Genomic DNA, 23527 nt, shown 5'->3' with positions numbered 1-23527 from the left:
GTTTTCCTTACAGGAGACAACATAAGAGGAATGGTGGAATTGTCACTGGACTGGTAATCTAGAGATGAAACCAGAAAATCTGAAGAAACTCAGCAGGTCTGTTTGCACCTGCGGTGAGAGAAACGAAGTTAATATTGCGCCCAACATGCATTTGATATATCACATTGAATTCAAATCGTCAACACTTTCTCACTTCAAAGATATTTCGCCAGCATTTTATTTCAGATTTCCAACATTCATACTATTTTGTATCTATTTGAGCAGTAATCTAGAGACCAGACTTACTGGGGACATTGATTCGAAACCCATCATGGCAGATGCAGAAATATAAATTCAATTAATAAATCCAGAATTAAGAACCAGTCTAATGGTAACCATGAGTCGACTGGCATAAAAACATATCTGTTTCACTTCAGGGAATGATAATTATCTGCCATTCTTACCCAGTCTAGCCTACGCCATTCCAGATCCACAGTAACATGGTTGACTCTTAAATACCTTCTGAAATAACCTAGTAAGCCAATCAGCTTTATCTAACCATTACAAACTCTGATAAAAGGAATCAAACCAGACAGATGACCAGATATTGACCATGGCTCTAGAAATAATAATGGTACACAAGGCCCTGTCAACCTTGCAAAGTCCTCCTCACTTACATCTGCAGACTTGTGAAAAAACATTGGGAGTACCATCCCACAGACTAGTCAAGCAACTGCCTGATTTAGTCATTCTCATGGAGTTGTATCTTACAAAGTCCCAGAAACAATCACAATTTCTGGATAGGTCCTATGAAACCAGATGCGGCAACAGAGTTGCCCCTGTGCCCCCAAAATTGACTCCAGACCCAATGAAGTCTTGAAACATTAGGTCAAACATGTTGATTACCACCTACCGCCTCTTCCTTGGCTGATGAATCTGTTCTGTTCCATGACAAATACAATGTGGAGCATGCACTGAAGGTGGCAAGGGCACAAAAGTTATTCTGGTTGGGGATTTCAATGGCCAATGCCAACAGTGTTTCGGGAACACCACTATTGACGGAGTTAGCGGAGTCAGAGTCTGCCATGCTGGGTTTGTGGGCTTCTGGAGAACCAATAAGAAGAACATCTTACTTGATGAATCTAACTATTCAGACACATTTTTCCATTACAATATCGATAGGAGTAACCACAGTTCAATCCTTGTAGTTAGAAAGTCCCAACTTTGCATTGAGGATAACCTCTGCTGAGGTGCATGGCATGACCATCATGCAAAATGGGAAGGACTTGGAACAGATCTAGCCACTCAAAACTGAGCATCCATGAGGCATTGTGTGCCATCAGCTCCAACAGAATTATACTTAAGCATAATTTGCAACCTCATAGCTTGGTACATTCCTCACTATCCCCTAACTGGGTCAATGAATATAGAAGGGCATGTCAGGAGCAGCACTAGACATACTTAAAAATATAAAGCTACAACACAGGAATACTTGCATGCCAAACAGAATGAAACAGACAGAGCTAAGTTATCTCACAACCAATGGATCAGATCTTAGCTACATAGTGCTGCTACATCCAGTTGTGAGTGATGACATGCAAGAGGGCCACAAATATCCCTGTCCTGAACAATGGGGGAGCACAGCACATCAGTGCATAAGACAAAGTGAAGCATTTACAACCACCTTCAGTTAGAAATGGGTAGGGGATAACCCATCTCTGCCTCCTTCAGGTACCAGCCTTCAGTCAATTCAATTTTCTCCAAGTGACATGATGGAATGTTGAAAGTATTAGGTACTGCAATAACTGCTGGCCCTGAAAACATTCTATTAACTGTACTAACGTCCTGTTCTTTAGAACGAGCCATGCTTTTACCAAGCTGTTCCATATATAGCATAGTTACAGTATTGGCATCTACTTGGCAAAACTGAAATTTATCAAGGTATGCCCAGTCTACAAAAAAAGCAGTATTAATCTAATCTGGCCAAATACCACCCCATCAGTTTACCCTTGATCATCAGTAAAGTAATGGATGGGGTCATCAGTGCTACCATGCAGCATGTATTCAACAACAAACTACTCACTGATGTACAGTTTAGGTTCTGTCAGGGCTACTTAGATCCTGATTTAATTACAACCTTCATTCAAAATGTGGACAGAATATCTTAACTACAGAATGGAAGTGAAGATGATGGTCCTTGCCATCTAGGCAGTATTTGACAGAAGATGGCATTGTACTCACTATACAATGTCACAGTACAACAGTCGTAGTAAAACTGAAGTGAATGGAAATCAGGGGGAATTTCTCCATTGCTGAAGTCATAGCTAGTGCAAAGATAGATATTTATGGTTATTGGAGGTGTGACGTTGCTGTGGCTTTAAGAGGTTAATTTGTCCTGGTTTGTTTTTAAAAGAGGTTGAATGAGAAGCAGAGAGCTGTCCGTAAGAAAGTAAACAGCTTGCCAGGCCTTCAGTGCTTTTTTTTAAGTTGGAACAATAGAGGCAGCTGCTGGGTGTAGCCAGCTCTCACAGACCACGCTTTCTAGTTTTTTTTTCAGTTTTTAGGTTTAGCTTTAAGCAGTTGCTGTTGTGGGCTTGAAGAAATAGAAGCGATCTTTTCCCTCTCTTGGTTACAGCTAGAAGCTGGGGCTTCTCTCTGCTGCTGGGTTACCTGTGGGACAAATCTGTTTTTTTGAATTTGCCTCTTTTGCCAAGGGGTTTGTTTATGGGATGTTACTGTATTGGAACAGTTAATTAGAAATAGTTACTGTATCTATTCTTTAGTTAAGTTTTCCAACAGAGTTGTTATTCTAAGTTCTTCTTTCTTTCGTTTGCATTTTAACTGTAGTGTTTAAATAAATTGTCTTTTTTAACAGCGAGTAGTTTGACCAGTCACATTGCTCTGGAACAAGGCACTTTACATTTCCCTTAAAAAAAAGAAAAAGTCTAGGCTACCTTCTTAAAATATTTTGATGAAGTCTGGTCTGGGTCCATAACAGAGGCGAATCACCTCACCACTGGACATCACTGCAGGAGTTATTCAGGGTAGTGTCCAAAACCGAGGCATTTTCAGCTATTTCATCAATAACCCTGACTTCACCACAAACCCATAAGTTAGTATGCACACTGATGACTGCATAATGTTCGGCACTGTTAAGGCTCCTCAGATACTGAAACAGTCCAAGTCCAAAAACAACAAGACATGGACAGCATCCAGACTTGGGCTAAGATGTGGCAAGGAATATTCGTCCACCCTACCAACACTGAATCACACACTATCAACATCCTAGAGGTTAACTGACCAGAACTGAACCAAGTGAGCCATATTGAGTACAACAGCAGATCAGAGCTGGGAATTCTGTGGGAATCAACTCAGCCCCCGAATCCTCTCAGCCTGTCCATTATCTACAAGGTACCAATCAGGAGAGTGATGAATACTCTTCACTTGCCTAAACGGATGCAACTCCAACAACATTCAAGAAACTCAACACCATCCAGAAAGAAGCATTTGACTGCCACCCCATTCAACACCTTCAATATATTCACCCTCCACACAGACACATAATGGCAGCAGCATGTACCATCTGCAGCATGTACTGTAACAACTCAAAGGCTCCTTTGATGGCCCCCACCACCTAGAAGGACAAAGGGAGCATATACATGGGAGCACCATCACCTTCAAGTTCTCCCCCAAGCCACTGCTGGCAAAATGTATGTTTTGCCATCTTAAAATGTCCTTGTAGAACCAGCTCATTAGAGGGCAGCCAGGAATCAGCCAAGTTGGTGTGAACTTGAGTCCAGACCATGTAAAGATAGTAGGTTTTGACAGCATTAGTGAACTAGTTTGATTTCTACAATAATGTGTTGTAATTCTTAAATTGAATTAAAATCCTGAAACTGCCAAAGTCGGACTTCAAATCATATCTGAATCAGTAGTCCAGGCCTCTATCCAGCAAAATGATTATTCTACCATGACCATTTGGGAGCCAAAGACAATGGCTTCAGACATTGCAACCTTAAATTGGAGAAAATTACAAAATTGTGTTGTTGGTGTATTTTGATATTAAAAAAAAATTAAAATTCATTGTACCATTAGATCGATTTTAGACAAATGTCATTTTAACTCGCTTGTCGTGCAGCAGATATTGGCCCAAATAAGTGTGAGTGCCCCATGCTAAATAACTGCACTCAAGTAAGAGTTCAGACAATGGTCATATTCCATGATAAATTTTAGTACTTTAATAGCAACGCAAATAACACAGCAGACATTTAGGACAGTAAATTTGAAGACCCAAACGAGAACACTTGACACCCGTTTAATATGTTGCATTATTAAGTTCAACATTTATAATTAAAGCACACCTTTTGAAATTCACTGACAATCAAATTGTAATAAAAGGAGCAAAACATTCATTGATAATTAATATAAAAGGAAAAAAAGATGAAATAACTGTTCACTTCCCTTCAGTTATTTTGAGTCTATTTGTAATTTAATGCCATTTTTCCTAGCTGAGCAGAGATCTCAGATTTCTACTCTCTGAACTCATTTGAGAATCAACCAAGATAATCTACCCAGTTGGCAAGTAGTGGCACCCAAGCCCAGCAATTTAATAAACCAGGGAGGATACAAATCTGACGACATGAAGGAAACAATTTTGAAACAAAGTGCTGGAGAAATTCAGCAGGTCTGGCAACATCTGAATCACTGGACTCAACATGTTAACTTGTTTCTCTCTCTACAGATGCTGCCATACCTGCTGAGTTTCTCCAGCACTGTTTTTCAGCATCCACAGTTCTTTGCTTTATTTAAGGAAACAATTCTGAGTCTGAAAATCCAATATGGTTGAGTGACAAATAATTCGGAAATATAACAGATGTATCCTAAAAGCTTAGGATTGTACAGAAGTTAAATCATCTAAGGAGAACAATAATGAAAAGATTCATTCTTCAACTATTTAGTTCATCTGCTGAGAAAAACCATTTCCAGCATGTTTTTGAAAAAAATAAAAATCCCTGAAGTAAAATTGAACTATGAAAGGCTTATGAAAACAAGACCATTTAAAAGGACAGCTTATGAAAAGAATTAATTTAATTAGTCCCATTGAAAAATCTGACTTCAACCTCCAGACAGCCACAACTTTGTTGGCAAAACTTACCAATATAAGATTTGTTCTTTCAGCTGAATAAGTTAGTAACACGGACAATGTGTGTTATTTGGTCTTGAGGTACTCAAGTTGTTGCAAATTTAAAAATTAGAAATTCCTTCAAGCCATTTCAAGATTAGATTGTCAATTATTGCATTTATTTTTTAACGAGCATTTTAGTACACAATAATCACATATTAACAATGAGTAAGTGTGGCCATGGCCAAGTGCATTCCTGCTGGTTTCTCAAGACAGCTTCCCCATTCAAAACATATTAAGTGCTCTGGAAAACACGTCCTTTGACATTTGAATAGCCTGAATGAGTGAATAATGACACGGAACACCACAGCAAGCTTACACATCAAGATCCAGAACTTTACTCTGTACAAACTAATGGGATACATGTCTCCTTTCTTGGACAATTCCATGAGTAATATACAAAATTAATTTAAGACCTTTTCAAATGAGTTACAGAATTACCCCTAATTTATATAGTCAACGCCAAAGGATGTCTGATTCAAGGATTACAGGCAGAATAGTTTCTTATCAGAAGAAAAGATGAATAACTTCAACTTTCAGCATCATTCTCTGACTCTTGCTTTAAAATGTGAAAAAAATGGACATGGTGACTCATAAGCAGTTAGGAGTTGCTGATTCTAAAAGGCTATCATGATAAGGTAAATAGCTACCCTTTAGGTAGCTGCAAAAAAAGATTCTATTTGGAATTTAATGTTTCAGTGGCTTATTACATCTTGATACAGAACACCATGCTATCTTTTGTTAATTCTTAAACTTCAATTTATACTTTTCAAAATAATTGTTTCACAAAGTTTCTCTTGGAAGAAAAAATGAAAGGACAAGTATCTATTACTAGCCATGTGGCTAATGCCACCTTGCAGCCACTAGGGAAGCTCAAGAGAAATAAGGACTGATCCACACCTTCGAAACAGAGAAAATAGGAGCAGGAGTAGACCATAGCTCAAGCCATATTCCCACTTTCTCCCCATAACCCTTGAATTTTCTCCTTTGAGCCATGATCTTCATCAAACATCTTCTCCATTCAGCTCTCTACCTCAAAGAACATGGCATCAATAATAGCAAAATTAAAGACAGAACATCCTACAACAATCCAGCCAGAACTTCCATTTATGTAGTGCATGTAATTGTTTAAGAGTGCAAAGTTCTTCCCAGATGCGCATATGTAAAACACAATCTGTTGAAGATTCTATCCCTTTTCCTTCCCACTGGCCTGATTTGACAAGCCAAACAAAACATGTTTTCCAAACCCTCCCAACCCCACCCCAGGACTTGCTGCATTCCAGGATCCATGTTTTCCAGTTAATGGGCCTGCCTACAGTACTGGTTGTTTTGAATACTGAGCTTGCTGCACGCTGGTATGGCTGGAGTTGCTGCAGATTGGTCACCATATCCCAAGGGTGGGACTTCCGTGCCAGACCCAACGCATGTAATAGCTGTGGGGTGGGCTTCTTTGTGGTCTGTGCCTCATGTTAGCCTATTTTCAGGTCAATTCCACTATCCAGCCTTCTGCTTTTGCGGTGTTGCCTGATACCCCCAAAAGAGTCACATTGCACATGCAAAGGTTTTGCACATACACACTTTGTGAAACACCCTGCCAGTAAAATACATGGCGATGCTAAAATAAGCATGTTAAATATGAGCGAACAAGGCAGAATGAAGTCACTGCCAGTACTGGATAAGGTACTGCACATGTGTATTTTTCACATGCATCAGTAGACATTCTCTTTAATTTTTTCTTTACCAAATATTTATCTCCTGAATTTTTTAAAGCTATTATGTCTAGCTGCTGAAATGCAGTTTGTGATACAGCATTGAAAAGATTCTTAAACTTTTACTTAGATTTCTTCCCTTCATTTACCTTAAAAAATTATGGATAATTTTAAATACCCAGATCTTTGAACGTGGAGGAGAGAGGTCCAAGGTCTCTAGTCTTCCCTCAAGTCACAACTTTCATCCCAGTTATTACTTTACTAAATCTCTTCCAATTCCTTGACATCTTTCCTGAAGTATGGCAGCTATGTTCACAGCTAATTAAAAATTGTGGGTTACTATTACCTCTTTATCTGAGAGTCATAAAATCTAGCAGCTCTTCTAATTATAATATTCAGTTATCCTGCTCCGGGTACCTTTATAATCCTACTAAGCATTCTTTTTGTGAGAAGAAAGGAAGTACACTAATTTAGTCCATCATATCTCACAATGAGATTTTATAAGAACTAGGAGCAGTAGGCCATCTGGCCCCTCGAGCCTGCCCTGCCATTTAATAAGATCATGGCTGATCTTTTTGAGACTCAGCTCCACTTACCCGCCCACTCACCATAACCCTTAATTCCTTTACTGTTCAAAAATTTGTCTAGCCTTGCCTTAAAAACATTCAGCGAGGTAGACAACCCTTTGGGTGAAGAAGTTCCTCCTGACCTCAGTCCTACATCTGCTTCCCTTTATTTTGAGGCTATGCCTTCTAGTCCTAGTTTCACCTGCTAGTGGAAACAACCTCCCTGCCTCCACCTTATCTATTCCCTTCATAATCTTATACATTTCTATAAGATCTCCCCTCATTCTTCTGAATTCCAATGAGTATAATCCCAGTCTACTCAGTCTCTCCTCATAATCCAACCCTCTCAACTCTGGAATCAACCGAGTGAATCTCCTCTGCAACCCCTCCAGTGCTAGTATATCTCTTCTCAAGTAAGGAGACCAAAACTGCACACAGTACTCCAGGTGTGGCCTCACCAGGACCCTCTACAGCTGCAGCATAGCCGCCCTGTTTTTAAACTCCATCCCTCTAGCAATGGCAGACAAAATTCCATTTGCCTTTTTAAATACCTGCTGCACCTGCAATCCTACTTTTAGCGATTCATGCACAAGGACACCCAAGTCCCTCTGCACAGCAGCGTGCTGCAATATTTTACCATTTAAAACATAGTCCATTTTCCTGTTATTCCTACCAAAATGGATGACCTCACACTTATCAACATTGTACTCCATCTGCCAGACCTTTGCCCACTCACTTAGACTATCTATATCCCTCTGCACACTTTGTGTCTTCTGCACACTTTGCTCTACCTCTCACCTTAGTGTCATCTGCAAATTTTGACACACCACACTTAGTCCCCAACTCCAAATCATCTATGTAAATTGTAAACAATTGCAGTCCCAACACTGATCCCTGAGGCACACCACTAGCCACTGACCGCCAACCAGAAAAACACCCATTTACCCCTACTCTTTGCTTTCTACTGGTCAACCAATCCTCTATCCATGCCAATACATTACCTGTAATACCGTGCAACTTTGTCTTATGTAGCAGCCTTTGGTGTGGCACCTTGTCAAATGTCTGCTGGAAATCCAGATACACATCCACAGGTTCCCCATTGTCCACCATGCAAGTAATGTCCTCAAAGAATTCCACCAAATTAGTTAAGCAAGACCTACCCTTCATGAACTCATGCTGGGTGTTCCCAATGGAACAATTTATATCCAGATGTCTTGCTATTTCTTCCTTAATGATAGATTCAAGCATTTTCCCCACTACTGAAGTTAAGCTAACTGGCCTATAGTTACCTGCTTTTTGTCTACTTCCTTTTTTAAACAGTGGCATCACATTGGCTGTTTTCCAATCTGCGGGAACCACCCCAGTGTCCAGTGAATTTTGGTAAATAATTACTAGTGCATTTGCTTTTTCCCTCATCACCTCTTTTAGTACCCTGGGATGCATTTCATCAGGGCCAGGAGACTTGTCTACCTTTAGCCCCATTAGCGTGCCCAGCACTGCCTCCTTCGTGATAATGATAGTTTCTAGGTCCTCACCTGCGATAACCTTCTTCCCATTAGTTTTCGGCATGTTGTTTGTGTCTTCCACTGTGAAGACTAACACAAAATAACTGTTTCATGTCTCAGCTATTTCCTCATTCCCATTTATTAAATTGGCCTTCTCATCCTCTAAAGGACCAATGTTTACCTTCGCCACTCTTTTACGATTTACATATTTATAGAAACTTTTGCTGCCTGTTTTTATATTCTGAGCTAGTTTACTCTCATAATCCATCTTACTTTTCTTTATAACTTTTTTTGTGGCTTTCTGTTGGCCTTTAAAGATTTCCCAGTCTACTAGTTTCCCACTATGCTTTTTTTGCCTCTTCTGTTGAATTTAACCATACAGATTTTTTTCCACAACTGCTGTTTAACTAGTTTTGCTCATCCAGAATGCACTATTTTTCATGTTCCAAACTTTCTTCATAACCTCCCAACTTTTGTAATTTCCATTACTGCTTCTCCCCTATATTTCATCTACAGCAATTCAGTTCACTGTAGTATACTCTAAAATTTTCACTGCTCGGGTTTCACTCAGAATGCTTCTTTGCTGGTCTGTTAGGTCTGGTCAAGTGCAAAACCAACACTTGAAGACAATATGCACCTCCACTAGACCTGAGCAATCAACCCTGATTGCCTCACTGTTTACGATCCACTTGTTGGGACACTGGTTCCAATGGACAACCTCTACACCAGCATGTCAGCTGATATTGTTAGGACGTCTATAAACTACTCCTACCAGTGACTTGGATAACTGCTACTTCCTATCTCCATCCAAACCAAACACTACACCTTTTCTGAACAAAGATCATTTATCACTATCGTACAGATCTCATTCTTCATTTACAACATTTCTTTTTCGTCCTGCCTTTGCAAAATGTTAAATACTCTTGAATATTCTGCTTGAACCCTTGGTCACATAGCCATTAAAGACATAGGATTGCAATTACATACTCATTAATTTCCACTTGTGCTACCAATTGATCTATTTTGTTAGGAATGCTGCAAGCATTCAGAAAGAGTGTTTAATTCTTTTTACCTGCTCCGACATTATTCGCAGATGGACACATCTGCACAAGTACTCTGTCCCTTCCTGTCACATGCTGGTTATCATGACTTTTGCCTTGTCCCTTCTTTTTAGCTTTGTGAAAGTCCTTGTACCATGAATCCTTCTCCACTATCTAGTTTAAAGCCCTCTCTACAACCTAAATTACACAATTCACAAGGGCACTGGTCTCAGCATAGTTTATGTGAATGCCACCAAGTGATTTAGACTTATTCAATAATACAATTTGTACCTAGGTACAGTGAAAAGTGGATACTGTCACCACATTCCAGCACCATCTTGGATTACAGAATAAATTACTGAATAAACTGTATAAATACTGAATAAATTAATATTAAACTGATATTACTAAAACTGAAACAGCTTCAAAAGCTCATCTTTCCCTCACTGTAGACTGGTACAGCTCTCTCATTTCCCTGTTCTTTGCTGGTGCCCCATGAATAGAAGTTTTTCTATCCCACATCAACCTGAGTTACACATTCTGTTCTCTGGTCTTATCTATCCACACCTATTTGCTTGTGGTTCAGGTAGTAAAATGCAGAAATTACTTTTCTTAAATTTTGAATTGTTCATGCTCCCTTACTCTCAGTCCTACCTACAATGCTGGGTACCCATGTGGCCAATGACAACTGGATCCTTCTGCTCCCATTCCAAGTTCATCTCCAGCTCCAAGAAGATGCCCTCATTCCTGGCATCAGGCAAGCAACACAGGCACTCTCTTGGATTAAGAAAATCACATTTATCCCCTATTACTATTACATTCCAGTTTCGTTACCCCCACTCCAATGGCCCTTTGCATCACAGTGTTCAGTTTGCTAATTAGTTATGCCAGTCCATACAAACTGCAAGAACATCAAACCTGTTGGACAATTGCAAGGGCAGAGGCTCTGCTAGTGCTACCTCTGAATCTCCATTCCAACCTCACTTGCAATCACACACTCCTGTCCCTGACCATGGACTAAATATCCCCCCATTCCCTTCTAATTTCACTTGCTTCTTTGTTCTCTGGAAAAACACAATTTTCATTCAAGGCAATTGCATTCTTAAAGATCCAATTGGCTGGCCTTTAGTTCTCAGTTGATGATGACATGTGTTACCGACACGTTCTATCTCTCACCTTCAGGTTTGATGCCCTTGTCCCTGGTGAAATCCTTACTCATTCCCAGTGTATATTTTCTGTTTACCCTCCTATGGCTCCCAACTACATTGCCTCAAGTCTAACAAAGGAGAGGCATTAAATGAAACTGTGCAGCTTAAAGAGTCATCCTTGACTGAGTGGTAGCATTCTTAACTGAATCTGAACTTCAGAGGTGCAAGTCAAGCGATTGTTGGATTGAACTTTAAAATACAACCTCATCTGCTCTATAATGGCATGGTAAAGATCTGAAACTATATTTGAGGAAGAGCAAGTAAACTCTGACAGTGTCCAAGTACAAGTTTATCCTTCAGTCAACGTTATTAAAACTGATTAATTGGACAATTCTAGCCTTATTGTTGTGGAACTTTGTACATTTAATCAACCAGTCTTCCACATCACACTAGTGACTGCACTTCAAACGTGTTTGGTGTAAAGTGTAAAAGGATGCTCTGAGATGACAAAACGTACTGTATAAATATAAGGGTGTTTTCTTTCATTAGTCAACAGAGCTGAAGACTATAGAAAGGTAGAGGAGGACTACTGCAATATAATCAGAGTCACAGGATGTCCTCAGAGCTAGCTTCTATTTTATATATATATATGCTGACAAAAGCCCAACTCCATCACTCCATCATCTCCCTCTATTACATAATTGGTTTTGTGCTGTCAGACTGCCCAATATCTAATCTTGGATGGGTCACAAGCCCCTTCAACTAAATATTTAACATAAGAGTTAGGAATATGTCCAGTTTCCCGCATAAAGGCAATGAATTCCATCTTACTCCACTGCTAGCATCTAGGTTGAATGAGGTTGAACGAGGGCATCCTATTCTCCTGTGAGCAGAGATTCCAAATATACAGCCTTTCCATCAACTTCAATTTGCACCATACCAGATTTTGCATGCACCTCAACTGCTGTTGAAACCCTTATCCATGCCTTTGTCACTCCCAGAGTCAACTATCCCAAATTTTCTTCTGGCTAGTCTTTCATCCAAAACTCTCCTGCCCAAATCCTATCCCAAACCTCTCAGGTTATTTGTAGGATTTTGCTGAGAAAAGAGTAGCTGCCCTGTTGCCATACAGCAATTCAAAAAGGTCTTGGCTTTGAAATGCTTTGGAACATCTAGATGTCTGAAGGATAATACACAATATGTAAATTGAAGGCACAGTAGAAGCAAGGCCCAGGCACTAACTTGCTATTCAACTAAATAAATAACACCCCTCGCAACAATAAAACTCTTTGTTCACATAGTTTAATCCATTCAATAACAGTGGAAATAGACTTAGGTAGAAATTAATCCAAGAATATGCTTAACACTGCATGACCATGGATTGAATCATTCAATGCTTTAAATACCAACATTGAAATAAAACTGAATAAAACTGAAGTGTTCTAAACAAACTCCTTTTAAAAGTATAAATTCAGACAATGTAATGTGGTAAGAAGTGGCTGGCACCCAGGAATAATTGGCAATTTTTACTTCACTTCCTCTAGAGAAGCATGTTGTCCAAGTTACTTCCGAAATGGAGAAATTTATATGCTAGATCAGTACAACAGGCCTCAACAGACCCTGAAAAAGCACAAGTTCTGATGAAATCACAGCACAATATTAGCAAATCTTTCAGTTACTGTTGGCTTGTGTTTCTCTAACATCTTTTGAATAATTTTAGCAAATATTTCTCATTAAAATCACAGCTTGCTACAAAGATGGCAGAAAATATCTCACACATTTGAGAAATGTAGGAACAGGAATAGGCAATTCATTCCCTTAAGCTTGCTTTACCATTCTAGATTGTTGCTGATTATCTACCTCAATGCCATTTTCCTGCACTATTCACATATCCTTTAATGTCATTAGTATCAAGAAACCTATTGATCTCTATCTTGAACATACTCATTGATTCCTCTTACACAGCCCTTTGGGCTGAAGGACTCCAAAAATTTTAAAGCGCCTTAAAATCATGCACTAGATAATATAGTAAGCAGCTGAGCTAACTGTATGCTAACTGTTCCATTGTAAAATATCTATTTTGCTTCATCGAAAAAGTGAAGTTGCAACTTTATTCTGAAAATAATTTCACCATAAAAGTTACTCTGTGAGAGAGACACAATTCTTTTACCACAATGTTAACCAGAGCTCTTCAGTTTTACTTTGTTCTATTTTACCATTTAAATACTGCTAGGGAGAAGCAGCCTCGATGGTTTTTTTGTGTTGAATCCTTCATCTGATATTATCACAGCTGGAAATGGAAGCCTGTGGAAAACTGCCTCAACTTAAAAGCATTTTAACATCTGATTCCCAGCTGTCTCTGACAGGCCCATATAGCCCTTTTATAAGCATTATGTGATAATTGAAATGAGTGCACTACCCTCTTACGAGAAATTAGGTTATTATGAAGTCCATACCCTGATGGTGTATAATTTGACAAAAGGAAATCGAACTGTTTTAAAAGGGAATTTATATTTCCTTTCTTTTGTGTTTTCTCTTGTTTATAAGACAATTTGCTCCTTGTAATCTACCATGAAACTAGCTTAAGTCATCTTATTGCCCAAAATATATCTCTAACTAGGTTTTTTTTTACTAAATTTTGTAAACAGTATGTATTAGACTATAAAATCAATTTCAATACCATTCTTTTATTCTAAGGATAAAGCCTTTGGAAAAAAACTAAGCAGAATTAGGATTGAGGAATGTCAAATGGGAGGTTTCAACAATTTTAACAATGCAGTACATTCATTCCCTCCCCACCTAAACATAAAATCTCATGCAAAATTCAAAAGACTGTGGATTACTTAAAAGTATAAACTGTAAAAATAAAATCTTACGATGCTCGATCATGGTTCATTCCATTCTGTTGCTGTGGTTTCTGGGAACTGATTGGTGGCAAGATTGGCTTGGTGTTCATCTCAAGACCCCTACGCAAGACCTCTCTGATCTGCTCTGTATCTGAAATTAGAAAAAGATGTTTCAAGTAGTGATCAGAAATCCTCAAAAGAAAGACATTATTCATTTCTACTCATTGTTTTACTTAATCCTACACACAACGTTATTTTGTGCAGACAGTTTAACAGGGTTATGACACATCTCAATTCTTTGAATAAAAAATTCAAGGAATTGATCAGTGGTTTTGAGAGAGAAGTATTCAGGCTGAAATTAGAAACACTACACTCCTATTTTGCCTTGGCGAGGGGCAAGAGTATAAAAACATTGAATGGGTTCAGCTTGTTGATGCACGTGCTGGATCTATAATCAAGCCATTGCTGGAATTATTGTACAAGTCTCCATTGCAGTGAATTAAGCTGCTTAGCAACACAATTCCTCTCCATAAACCATTGCTTTCAACTTCCAAAATGCCAAAGATGCAAATATTATTGCAGCATTCTTGGTTATTAATTTTGAAAACTTTATCCCAGTTGATAGAACATTTAAGCTCACACTCTCTTGCCTTCAATGAAACATGAAACCAGATTTTTTTTTGGTATTGCATTTCAAAGTTGTGCTGCACAGGTCTATACACGTGCATAGAAGTTGGACAATTATGAAAGTTCCATGCCAGTCCATCCAGGCTTTAAGTCCAAGTGGCATTTGAAGGGCATGATATTTTGATTTGAGGCCATTAGGCAACCACACTGCTCTGTCATGTACTATCTTAGGGTTGGTCACCTTTTAAGAGATGCCATGCTGGCAATGGATAACTTTGGGATTTGTCCTACTGTGGCTGCTTGCACAGGCATAGGGAAGGTGTTGGTATCGAGATTGCAGAATGCATTTGCTGTGCCCAGTATGTGGTGATGTGAAGGGGCAAAATACCTCTGTGAGGGCTCTAACAGTGGACTCAAGCTCTGCCCTTTCTTGTGATCAGGGAATTACATGTTTAAACTCAAGGTTTACCTTTGTCTGACAAACGTCTTGGCTGCATTTCAAGATAAATGCTCCTGCTATCTTCTTCGTCTTCTGGTGGGCGGCTTAGATCCACCCAAGCACATTTTGCACTCACACCACTCAGGTTTGAACCATCAGTCTCTATGCCTTTGTCCACTCTTTCCTTTGAGGGGAAAATAAAAGTAGTACAATATGTTTGATTATATGAATCACAAAAATTAAATTTCAGTCAGATAATTCATTTTATTGTTACAGAAATTGTAAAACATTTCGTGTGTTTTATATTCAGATGATTCATTATAAAGCAATAGTCCTGGAAAGTTATTGTCTGTACATTAAATCTGTTGTTATATTAGTGCATTGTACTTCAAAAGTGCTAATTCCTAAGTGGTGAATATTTTATCCAAATTATGCTTATTTTCATTGTATTTCAGGAAGAAATGTCCAAAGAAATGTTAAACATTACATTTAATACCACATCTTTACACAAACTCGATGAATAATTTGATTTAACTATTTCAGAAAATTATAAAAGTAAAAAAATTATGTATTGACATTGTTAGCCAACATACTGCATCGCAAAATGAAGAACACTGCCTGGTTCCTGTGATTTCCTCACAATGTTTCCATCTGAACTGTGCCTGTATAGGAAGGCACTTGGTCAGGATAAGTGGGTAGTGGAGAACTTGCTGCCATAGGCATACAATCAGTGGAAACAAAGACAAAGACAACACCAATAAAGCATATTTACCTTTTAAAGAAAGGAACATTTCTATTTCTGTTGTGAATAATTATTGTCATAAGTAAGTTTTATTTACAAGTTAAAAAAAACAAATATTGCACTTTAAGTGGCAGGCTTATGTACACTAATTCTGAAGATCAAACAAAAGTATTTTTGGGAATGTGTGAAATCTGAGAAAAAAGATATAATTGATACAAGTGAATAATTACTTGCAGATGGGGGTCAGTTTCAAATATAGTCTCTCCTCTTCGCATGTCTGTGATTAGCCAAGAGCCACCTGCACTGTAAAGCAATTTATAATGTTTTAGATATCCATACTAAATCTCTAGCATCTGCCTCATGTTTATTGTAATCTTGAGAAGCAAACATTTAACAAATTAATTAAAACGAATTTCACTGAATAATAATGTATAACAAGTATGTAAAATTCTTGAAATTGCTTGGTAAAGTCTGCCTTTACATTGTACTTTGTCAAGTGCACCCTGCAATGAATTTAGTATGTGGCCTGTCCCAAATTTGCGTGTTCTTTTTTTCAAAATGGCACCAACATATATACACACTGACTCGGTTATGATAGATTAAAATAATAATTTAATCAGAAGCATGATTGAACAGAATTTCCACAATCTCTTAAGCAACGTCCCCAAACATCTCCATGGCTCATCGTTTGGTTGTCAAAATCATGGCAGTGGTCCTTTGTCCAATAGTTACTGCATTTTCAGGATTTCAAAACTTGCTATGGTATTAGCTGTCAAGTCTTCACTTTCATTAACACACTAATTAATTATTGGGTTAAATTCTTTAGGTACAGGTCATCAAAAATTGATCATTAATTTTCACACTTGAAAAGTTCTCGCTGATCAATTTTGCATTGCAATTAATTCTAAAATAAAAACCAATTCAAAATATTTCCCTGTCAATATGGTACATTTATCCATGAAAGCAACTACCTTTTTGCCATCTTTAGCTTCGTCATTTTCAGTGACAGATTCTGTATTGAAAGGGAACTGCACATGTTGCGTTTTCAAACACATCTTTACCGGCCTAACCTATGATCTTCCCACTGCAACTTCTGCCTAAATACAGCTAGACCTGAAAAGAATAAACCTGGCTTGCATATACACTGTTTACATTTGTCACTGTTGCCAGATATAATTGATGTGATAAGTAGAAGTCCCACTCTTGGAGATGACGGCTGATTCACAGGCAAAAGCAATACACTGTTTGTAGCAGGCTGGTCCAACATTTTTACCCTGCGACACACATTTCAATTTTTCTCCACAACAGGAAACAATCTTTCTGCATCTACCCTGTCACATCCCCCAAGAATCTTGTCTGTTTCAATAGGTCGCCTCTCACCCTTCCAAATTACAATGAGTTCACACTTAATCTACTTAACCTCTCCTCATAAGGCAGACCCTAGTGAACCAACTATCTTAAAAGCTAGTATATCTTTCTTTCAATAAGGGGCCCAAAACTGCTCACAGCATTTCAGCTTTGTATAATTTTAGCAAAACTTCCTAATTTTATTTCAAAGGGAATGGAATATAAAGGCCAACATTTCATTCCCACTGAACTTGTACGCTAGCTTTTTGTGATTCATGGACAGGGATTTGGGAGTCCTCCTTACGTAGTTTTCTGGAGTATTTCTTCATTTTAAATAATATTCAGCTCCTACATTCTTCCTGCCAAAGTGCATAACCTAACATTTCCCCACAGTATATTCCATTTTCCAAGGCATTTTCCCCCCCACTCGCTGAACCTGTCTATACATCTTTGCAGAGATAGTAGGAACTGCCGATGCTGGAGAATCTGAGATAACAAGGTGTAGAGCTGGCTGAACACAGCAGGCCAAGCAGCATCAGAGGAGCAGGAAAGCTGACGTTTCGGGTCTAGACACTTCTTCAGAAATCATATACCTATATCTCTATACACCTTTGCAGGCTCTTTGTGTCATCCTCACCACTTAACTTACCACCTATTTTTGTGTCACCTCCAACCTGGCTACAATACATGCATTTCCTGATCCAAGCCATTAACACAAATTGTAAATAACTGTGGCCCCAGCACTGAGCCCAGTGGCACACCACTTGTTACAGGTTGTCATCCTGAAAAATGCTCCCCCCCCACCCCATCCCAACTGTCTTCAATTAGTTATCCAATCCTCTATCTACGCTAATATACTTCCTCCAAATTTCATGTGTTTGTGTCTTATTAATAACAATGTGTGGTACTTAGCAAACATCTTCTGAAAATTCAAATGTATTACATCCATTGTTTCCCTTTCATCTATCCTCCTTGTTACCTTGTCAAAGCATTCTGGTAAATTTGTCAGGCATTATTTCCCCTTCATGAAGATGGTGACTCTGCTTGATCATATTGTGTATTTCTAAATGTTATGCTATTACATCCTTTAGAATACGCTCTAACATTTTCCCAATAGCAGACATCAAGTTACCCACCCTACAGTCATTTTCCCTTCCAAAATAAAAAAGTGTTACACTGACAATTTTAGAATCCTCCTGGACTTTTCCAGAATAAGGATTCCTGAAAGATTGTAACCAGTGCACCCACTATCTCTGTAAATTATTTTCTTTAATCTCTTAGGATGCATCTTATCAGGTCCAGTAAACATATCTGTCTTTAGCCTATTAGTTTCCCTAGTGATTGTTATTGTATTTATTGCCACTCCTTCTTTTGCCCATTGAATACTTAGTAATTTTGAAACGCTATTAGTGCCTTCTACTGTGGAAACCAGTAGAGCATTTGTTCAACTCCCCTACCATTTACAGGTTCCCCTAACTTTATTCTCTAAGGGGCTTATAGTCACATTAGCTTTGCTTTTCCCTTCTTTACATTCAAAAGAAGTTCTTGCTGTCTGTCTTGATATTACATGACCAGCAGACTCACTGCCATTCCCTTTTCTAGGTCACAGGGTGAAAAAAGTTATGGATGGTTGGACAACCCAGCATTTCTCTGACCAAAGACAGTTTCTCTTGCACTGCTAATAGGCTTACTGATCCTAACCTCCTGAGCCAAACAATCAGCAGCAAACATGGGATAGAAACATTTTGAGTGGGATAGCATCTTGCAAATGTTCCCCAAAGATACTTACCTGTATGTGATTTATGGATCACCAGATAGATAGGACCCCTTAGAAGACTGCAATCTGGCCCACAGGCCATCTGTTGGACGGACCTAATTTATACGTTAAGGTTACTTTAATTGTGCTCTTCAACACAGAGATAATCCTTACATATAGCATGAAAAAAATGGCATTATGGTATTTAAGGATGTAACCTATTGGTGTAAAAAGAGGAAAGCAGATGAATGCCAGAAGAATTTAGGAGCGTCGCATTCATCAGAATATCAGACTCAAATCAACAACTGCAACAGATATCTCGTGTCATCAGATCAATAGCTCTAAGATCACTTCTCTCGCTGTGCAAATCAATATTGCTGCACTTTCCATCATAATTACACTGGCTTACTCATTGATCAAGATGGCCAAGAATGCACTAGATTCTCAGGCGAGTCTACTAATAGGACAGCATCATCAATACTTTAGGAATTGCAAACGATGCTCCCCATGTCTTGTAATGTTATCCAATATATCACCAATAAAAACATTTTTTTTTATGGTAATGGTATTCCAAACAACAGTGAGCTCTCATTTTATTAAATATAGAATGAGTGATTTAAAGTTCAAGATATAGAAAATCATACAGACTGTTAGATTGTCCAATAAAAATTGTGTTTCTCATTCTTTTAAAACAAAAGAAATTTTCCATAAAGGCAGGATTTTACCATAGCAATGACTTGAATTCATATTGCATCTTTAATATTAAAGAAGGTTTTCTCATGAGCATATTCAGATAACTTGGAGAAAGAGACTTAGAAAGAAATATTAGTAGTGCCATGACAATTGTTTTCGAAAATGTGCACCAATAACGGGGAATAAAAACTGTTTTAAACCAAAGAAACTGTGGAACAAGTTGTATCTACAATGTTGCCTTATTCAAGCAGTCTTTTAATTCTTCGCCGCCACCAGCCCCAGCACCGCAAAGGACTAGTTGTTACGGGCTCAGGATAGTAACAATCCTCAGCTAGTGGCTTCAGTCTTGTACAGGGACAATGCATCAGACACATCCAGCTTGCAAAGAAAAAGGGCCTCAATCTCTCTCCCCCCACCGCCCCTCACCACATGGAGAAATGACGGAAAATCTCCCAATAGCTGTTTGCACTCGCCGTTTTCCTTCAAACTGCACTCTCTGCAAATTACCCAGTGAAAGGAAAGATAGGGAAAAAAAAACCTTTGAAGATGCTAAAAATGGCAGATTCCAATTGGTGAATATGACACAAAACTACGTGGAAATGCATGTTGTGGGGATGATGCAAAGAGGCGTCTGGAAATCAGGACAGAATGATTGAGCGAGCCAGAGCATGGCAAATGGCACATAATGTGACTAAGTCTGAGGTTATTCACTTTGGTAAGAGGAATAGAGGTGCAGAGTATTCCTTAAAAGATGAGACACTGGGATGTGTTATGTCCAAAAAAGACCTCAGTGTTCTTGTTTAGTCCCTGAAAGCAAGCATGCAGGAGAAAGCAATTAATAAGTCAAATGGCATGTTGGCCTTTATTGCAAGGAGATTTGAGTACAGGAGTGAAGATGGCTTGCTTAATTCAATAGAACATTGGTATTAAAATGAGAAGCAAACCATTCAACTCCGAGATGAGGATGAATTCCTACACCCAGATGGTAGTGACTCTCTGGAGTTCTCTACCCCAGAGGTCCTGTAGAAACTCGATCACTGATTAAGTTCAGGATGGAGATTGATAGATCTCTAGATACTAATGTAGAGATCTAAACTAAACACAATGGTGATATTGCAGGAAAATGGTGATGAGGTAGATGATCAGCCATTATCTAGACTGGCAAAGCAGGCTAAAAGAATGGCCTCAAAATGCCCCCAAGTTCAATAAACCCCTGAAGATGGGAGCTAACGTAGATCAATAATGATGCACAAATAATTATAAAGTGTGCATCATCCAAGATGGTGATAGCAATGGTGATATACCATATTTAAAATTTTATAATAAACTATGCTTCAAAGTATTTATATAGTTACAGAATTGAAAACAAGGATACCTCAGCACTGTTGATTTTAGAACAAATATACCAGTAATTCTGTAAACAAACATGAAACAACAAATAAATCTGACATACAGAATAAACTATGGTTGTTATTGAGAACAAAGACAACAACCATCAAATAATATTCACAAGTTTCTTAAAAGTAGCACTACGTGTAATATGTTTTTTTCACCTATCCTAGTGAATAATCCTGAACTATAGGCAGAAGCTTAAAAAAAACAATGAATATGTACACAATAAATGTGCTTATAGAATTCATCTATATAAGAATCCAGAACCAAACTTATTTTGACATAAATTGGTAGAATATGTAAATATGTTTTCTAAACACTTTCATACAAACTCAAAGAAGGAGCGAGAGAAGACCATATGACCCCCTTAAGCTGGATCTGCCATTCAGTGAGATCCTGAATGATCATCTAGCTCAACTTGAATTCCTACCATATTCCAGGATTTCTTAGTGTCCAAAAATCTGGCCAGCTCTGTAAATCTGTCAGACGATAAGCTATGTCACTTTTTAACTGACTCTGTGTATGCCACGGTGGCTCTGTGATTAGCACTGCTGCCTCACAGCACCAGGGACCCAGGTTCAATTCCAGCCTTGGGCGACTGTCTGTGCAAACTCCACACATTCTCCCCGTGTCTGCGTGGGTTTCCTCTGGGTACACTGGTTTCCTCCCACAGTCCAAAAATGTACAGGTTAGGTGGATTGGCCATACTAAATTACCCAGTGTCCAGGGATGTACATGTTAGATGGGTTAGCCAATGGAAATGCAGGGTTGCGAGGATGCGAGTGGGATGCTCTTCGGAGAGTCGGTATGGACTTGTTGGGCCGAATGATGTTTCCACACTGTAGGGATCCTATGATTACAAACTGAGCATGAAAGATTTGCAACTGACTTACACTGGAACAGTCCGAAGAAGCTCCAAGATCCCTTGGCCATTCCATTGCTGTGCTGCTTGAAGTTCTTCTGTACAAACTCCAACAATCTGATAAGGATTAAACATTTTTAAGGAAGGACTTAGAGAAATTGTACAAGTTTCATTGCATGTAAATATGGCAAAACTAAATTATATTTCAATTTAGAACAATCAAAATGGTAATCAATATTCTATGCTTCCTGGACGCCAGCAGAAATTTTACTAGAAAGACATTTTTCTAACCAATTGAATTTTACAATCTCCAATCTAAATCTTTATGCTATTTATTGCAACATAGGACTGCAAAAATTTATTTAAAATTCAAGAATTTCAAAATGGAGGGCTACAGCAAACTTAACTGGAGATGATGTATAATGGTAATGTCAACAGAATAATAAACCAGAGGCCCAAAACAAATGCTCTAAGGACTCTGGTTTAAATCTCACGAGGGCAGCTGGTGGCATTTGAATTCAATATCTAGAATTGACAACAGTAATGATGACTATGGTATTGATCATAGAAAAAGTCCTAACTGGTTCATTAATGTTCTTCTGAGGAGGAAATCTGGCTTTAATTCCGAATCCACAAACTACCCTCTGAAATGACTACACCATCCAACCTGTTCAAGGGCAACAAATGCCAACCTTGCCAACATCACATTAAATAAATAAATGTTAAAACGATTCAGTAACAAATTCAAACCTGGAAATGTCATCAGGTTTGCTCCCAAACAATTCAGCCTCTTCAGGAAAAAAAATCAAAAGGGCTAGACTTTGAACAGAAAATTATCTGAAAGCAAAACCACCTCAATTTTAAAAATGTTCTTGATAAACAATATTGTGGTCACATTGCTCATTTTTAAAGCCACTAATTAAGTATACAGTAGATTTAAGCTTGTATATTGCTGCCTGGCTTACCAGAATGACATGAACGATTTGCCAAAAAGAAATGTAAACAGTTGAGAATTTCTTTTAAAATTTCATAACAAAATGCAATTGTTAAATGCATAATGTTCCATTATTAAGACATTTTATAATGCTGTTATGAAATTACATATTTCTAGAATCAGGAGTAATCTTTAAAGTAAGTCAAATACTGTGCGTCTTTCCTTCCCACACATCTCCTAACTCCAGGAAGATTGTAACTTGATGCAAGTTGTTACAGCATCAACAGGAATTCATTAGAACATGTACACTTTAAAACTACGAGTTTCTACAGCACACAGATTTACAGCGGCAAGATTATCACTTACACAGTATTAATTCCATACAATTCAGTCATTCATAAACTCAACATTTTCCTTCGATTTTTGGAGAAAGCATATAGAGGATACCAAACATTGTGCATTTGGAAGTCTATCTCTTCATGGAACGCAGAGTACATGAATTAATTTGCATGCAATTGAGAACTAGGAATTTAGAACACTGCATGTAGGAATTTGGATAACAACTTTGACTATTCTTAAAACAGCAGATGCACTAAGATATTTATATCAATAAGACTGCTGAGCCAGTTTCTGCAACATAAGTCGCATCTTGCTAAGCTTTTGTTTGAAAAAGGACATTCAAAGGAACTTCAAGCTCATACAGTATCAAACTGCGTTTTAAAGAACAAATGCTGAAAGCATACAAGAGAACCTGGAGGTA

At 38.3% G+C, this 23527-nt stretch overlaps 1 protein-coding gene across 1 annotated transcript in view; it reads right to left on the bottom strand.

The window, feature by feature from the left end:
• sufu (suppressor of fused homolog (Drosophila)) overlaps positions 1–23527 on the bottom strand; it is a 112064-nt gene that overhangs the window by 31878 nt on the left and 56659 nt on the right. The window contains exons 5-8 of the mRNA XM_048609228.1: positions 21865–21950; positions 16014–16086; positions 15072–15225; positions 14006–14126 (exon numbers count right to left, since the gene is read on the bottom strand). Of these exons, the coding sequence (XP_048465185.1) occupies positions 14006–14126; positions 15072–15225; positions 16014–16086; positions 21865–21950 (434 nt within the window). The remainder of the gene's footprint in view (positions 1–14005; positions 14127–15071; positions 15226–16013; positions 16087–21864; positions 21951–23527) is intronic.

This window comes from Rhincodon typus, chromosome 20 (genome assembly GCF_021869965.1).
Source record: "Rhincodon typus isolate 14 chromosome 20, sRhiTyp1.1, whole genome shotgun sequence".
Lineage (NCBI taxonomy): Eukaryota > Metazoa > Chordata > Chondrichthyes > Orectolobiformes > Rhincodontidae > Rhincodon > Rhincodon typus.
Note: the sequence above shows the minus strand (reverse complement) of the source record. Positions and strands in the feature narration are given on the sequence as shown.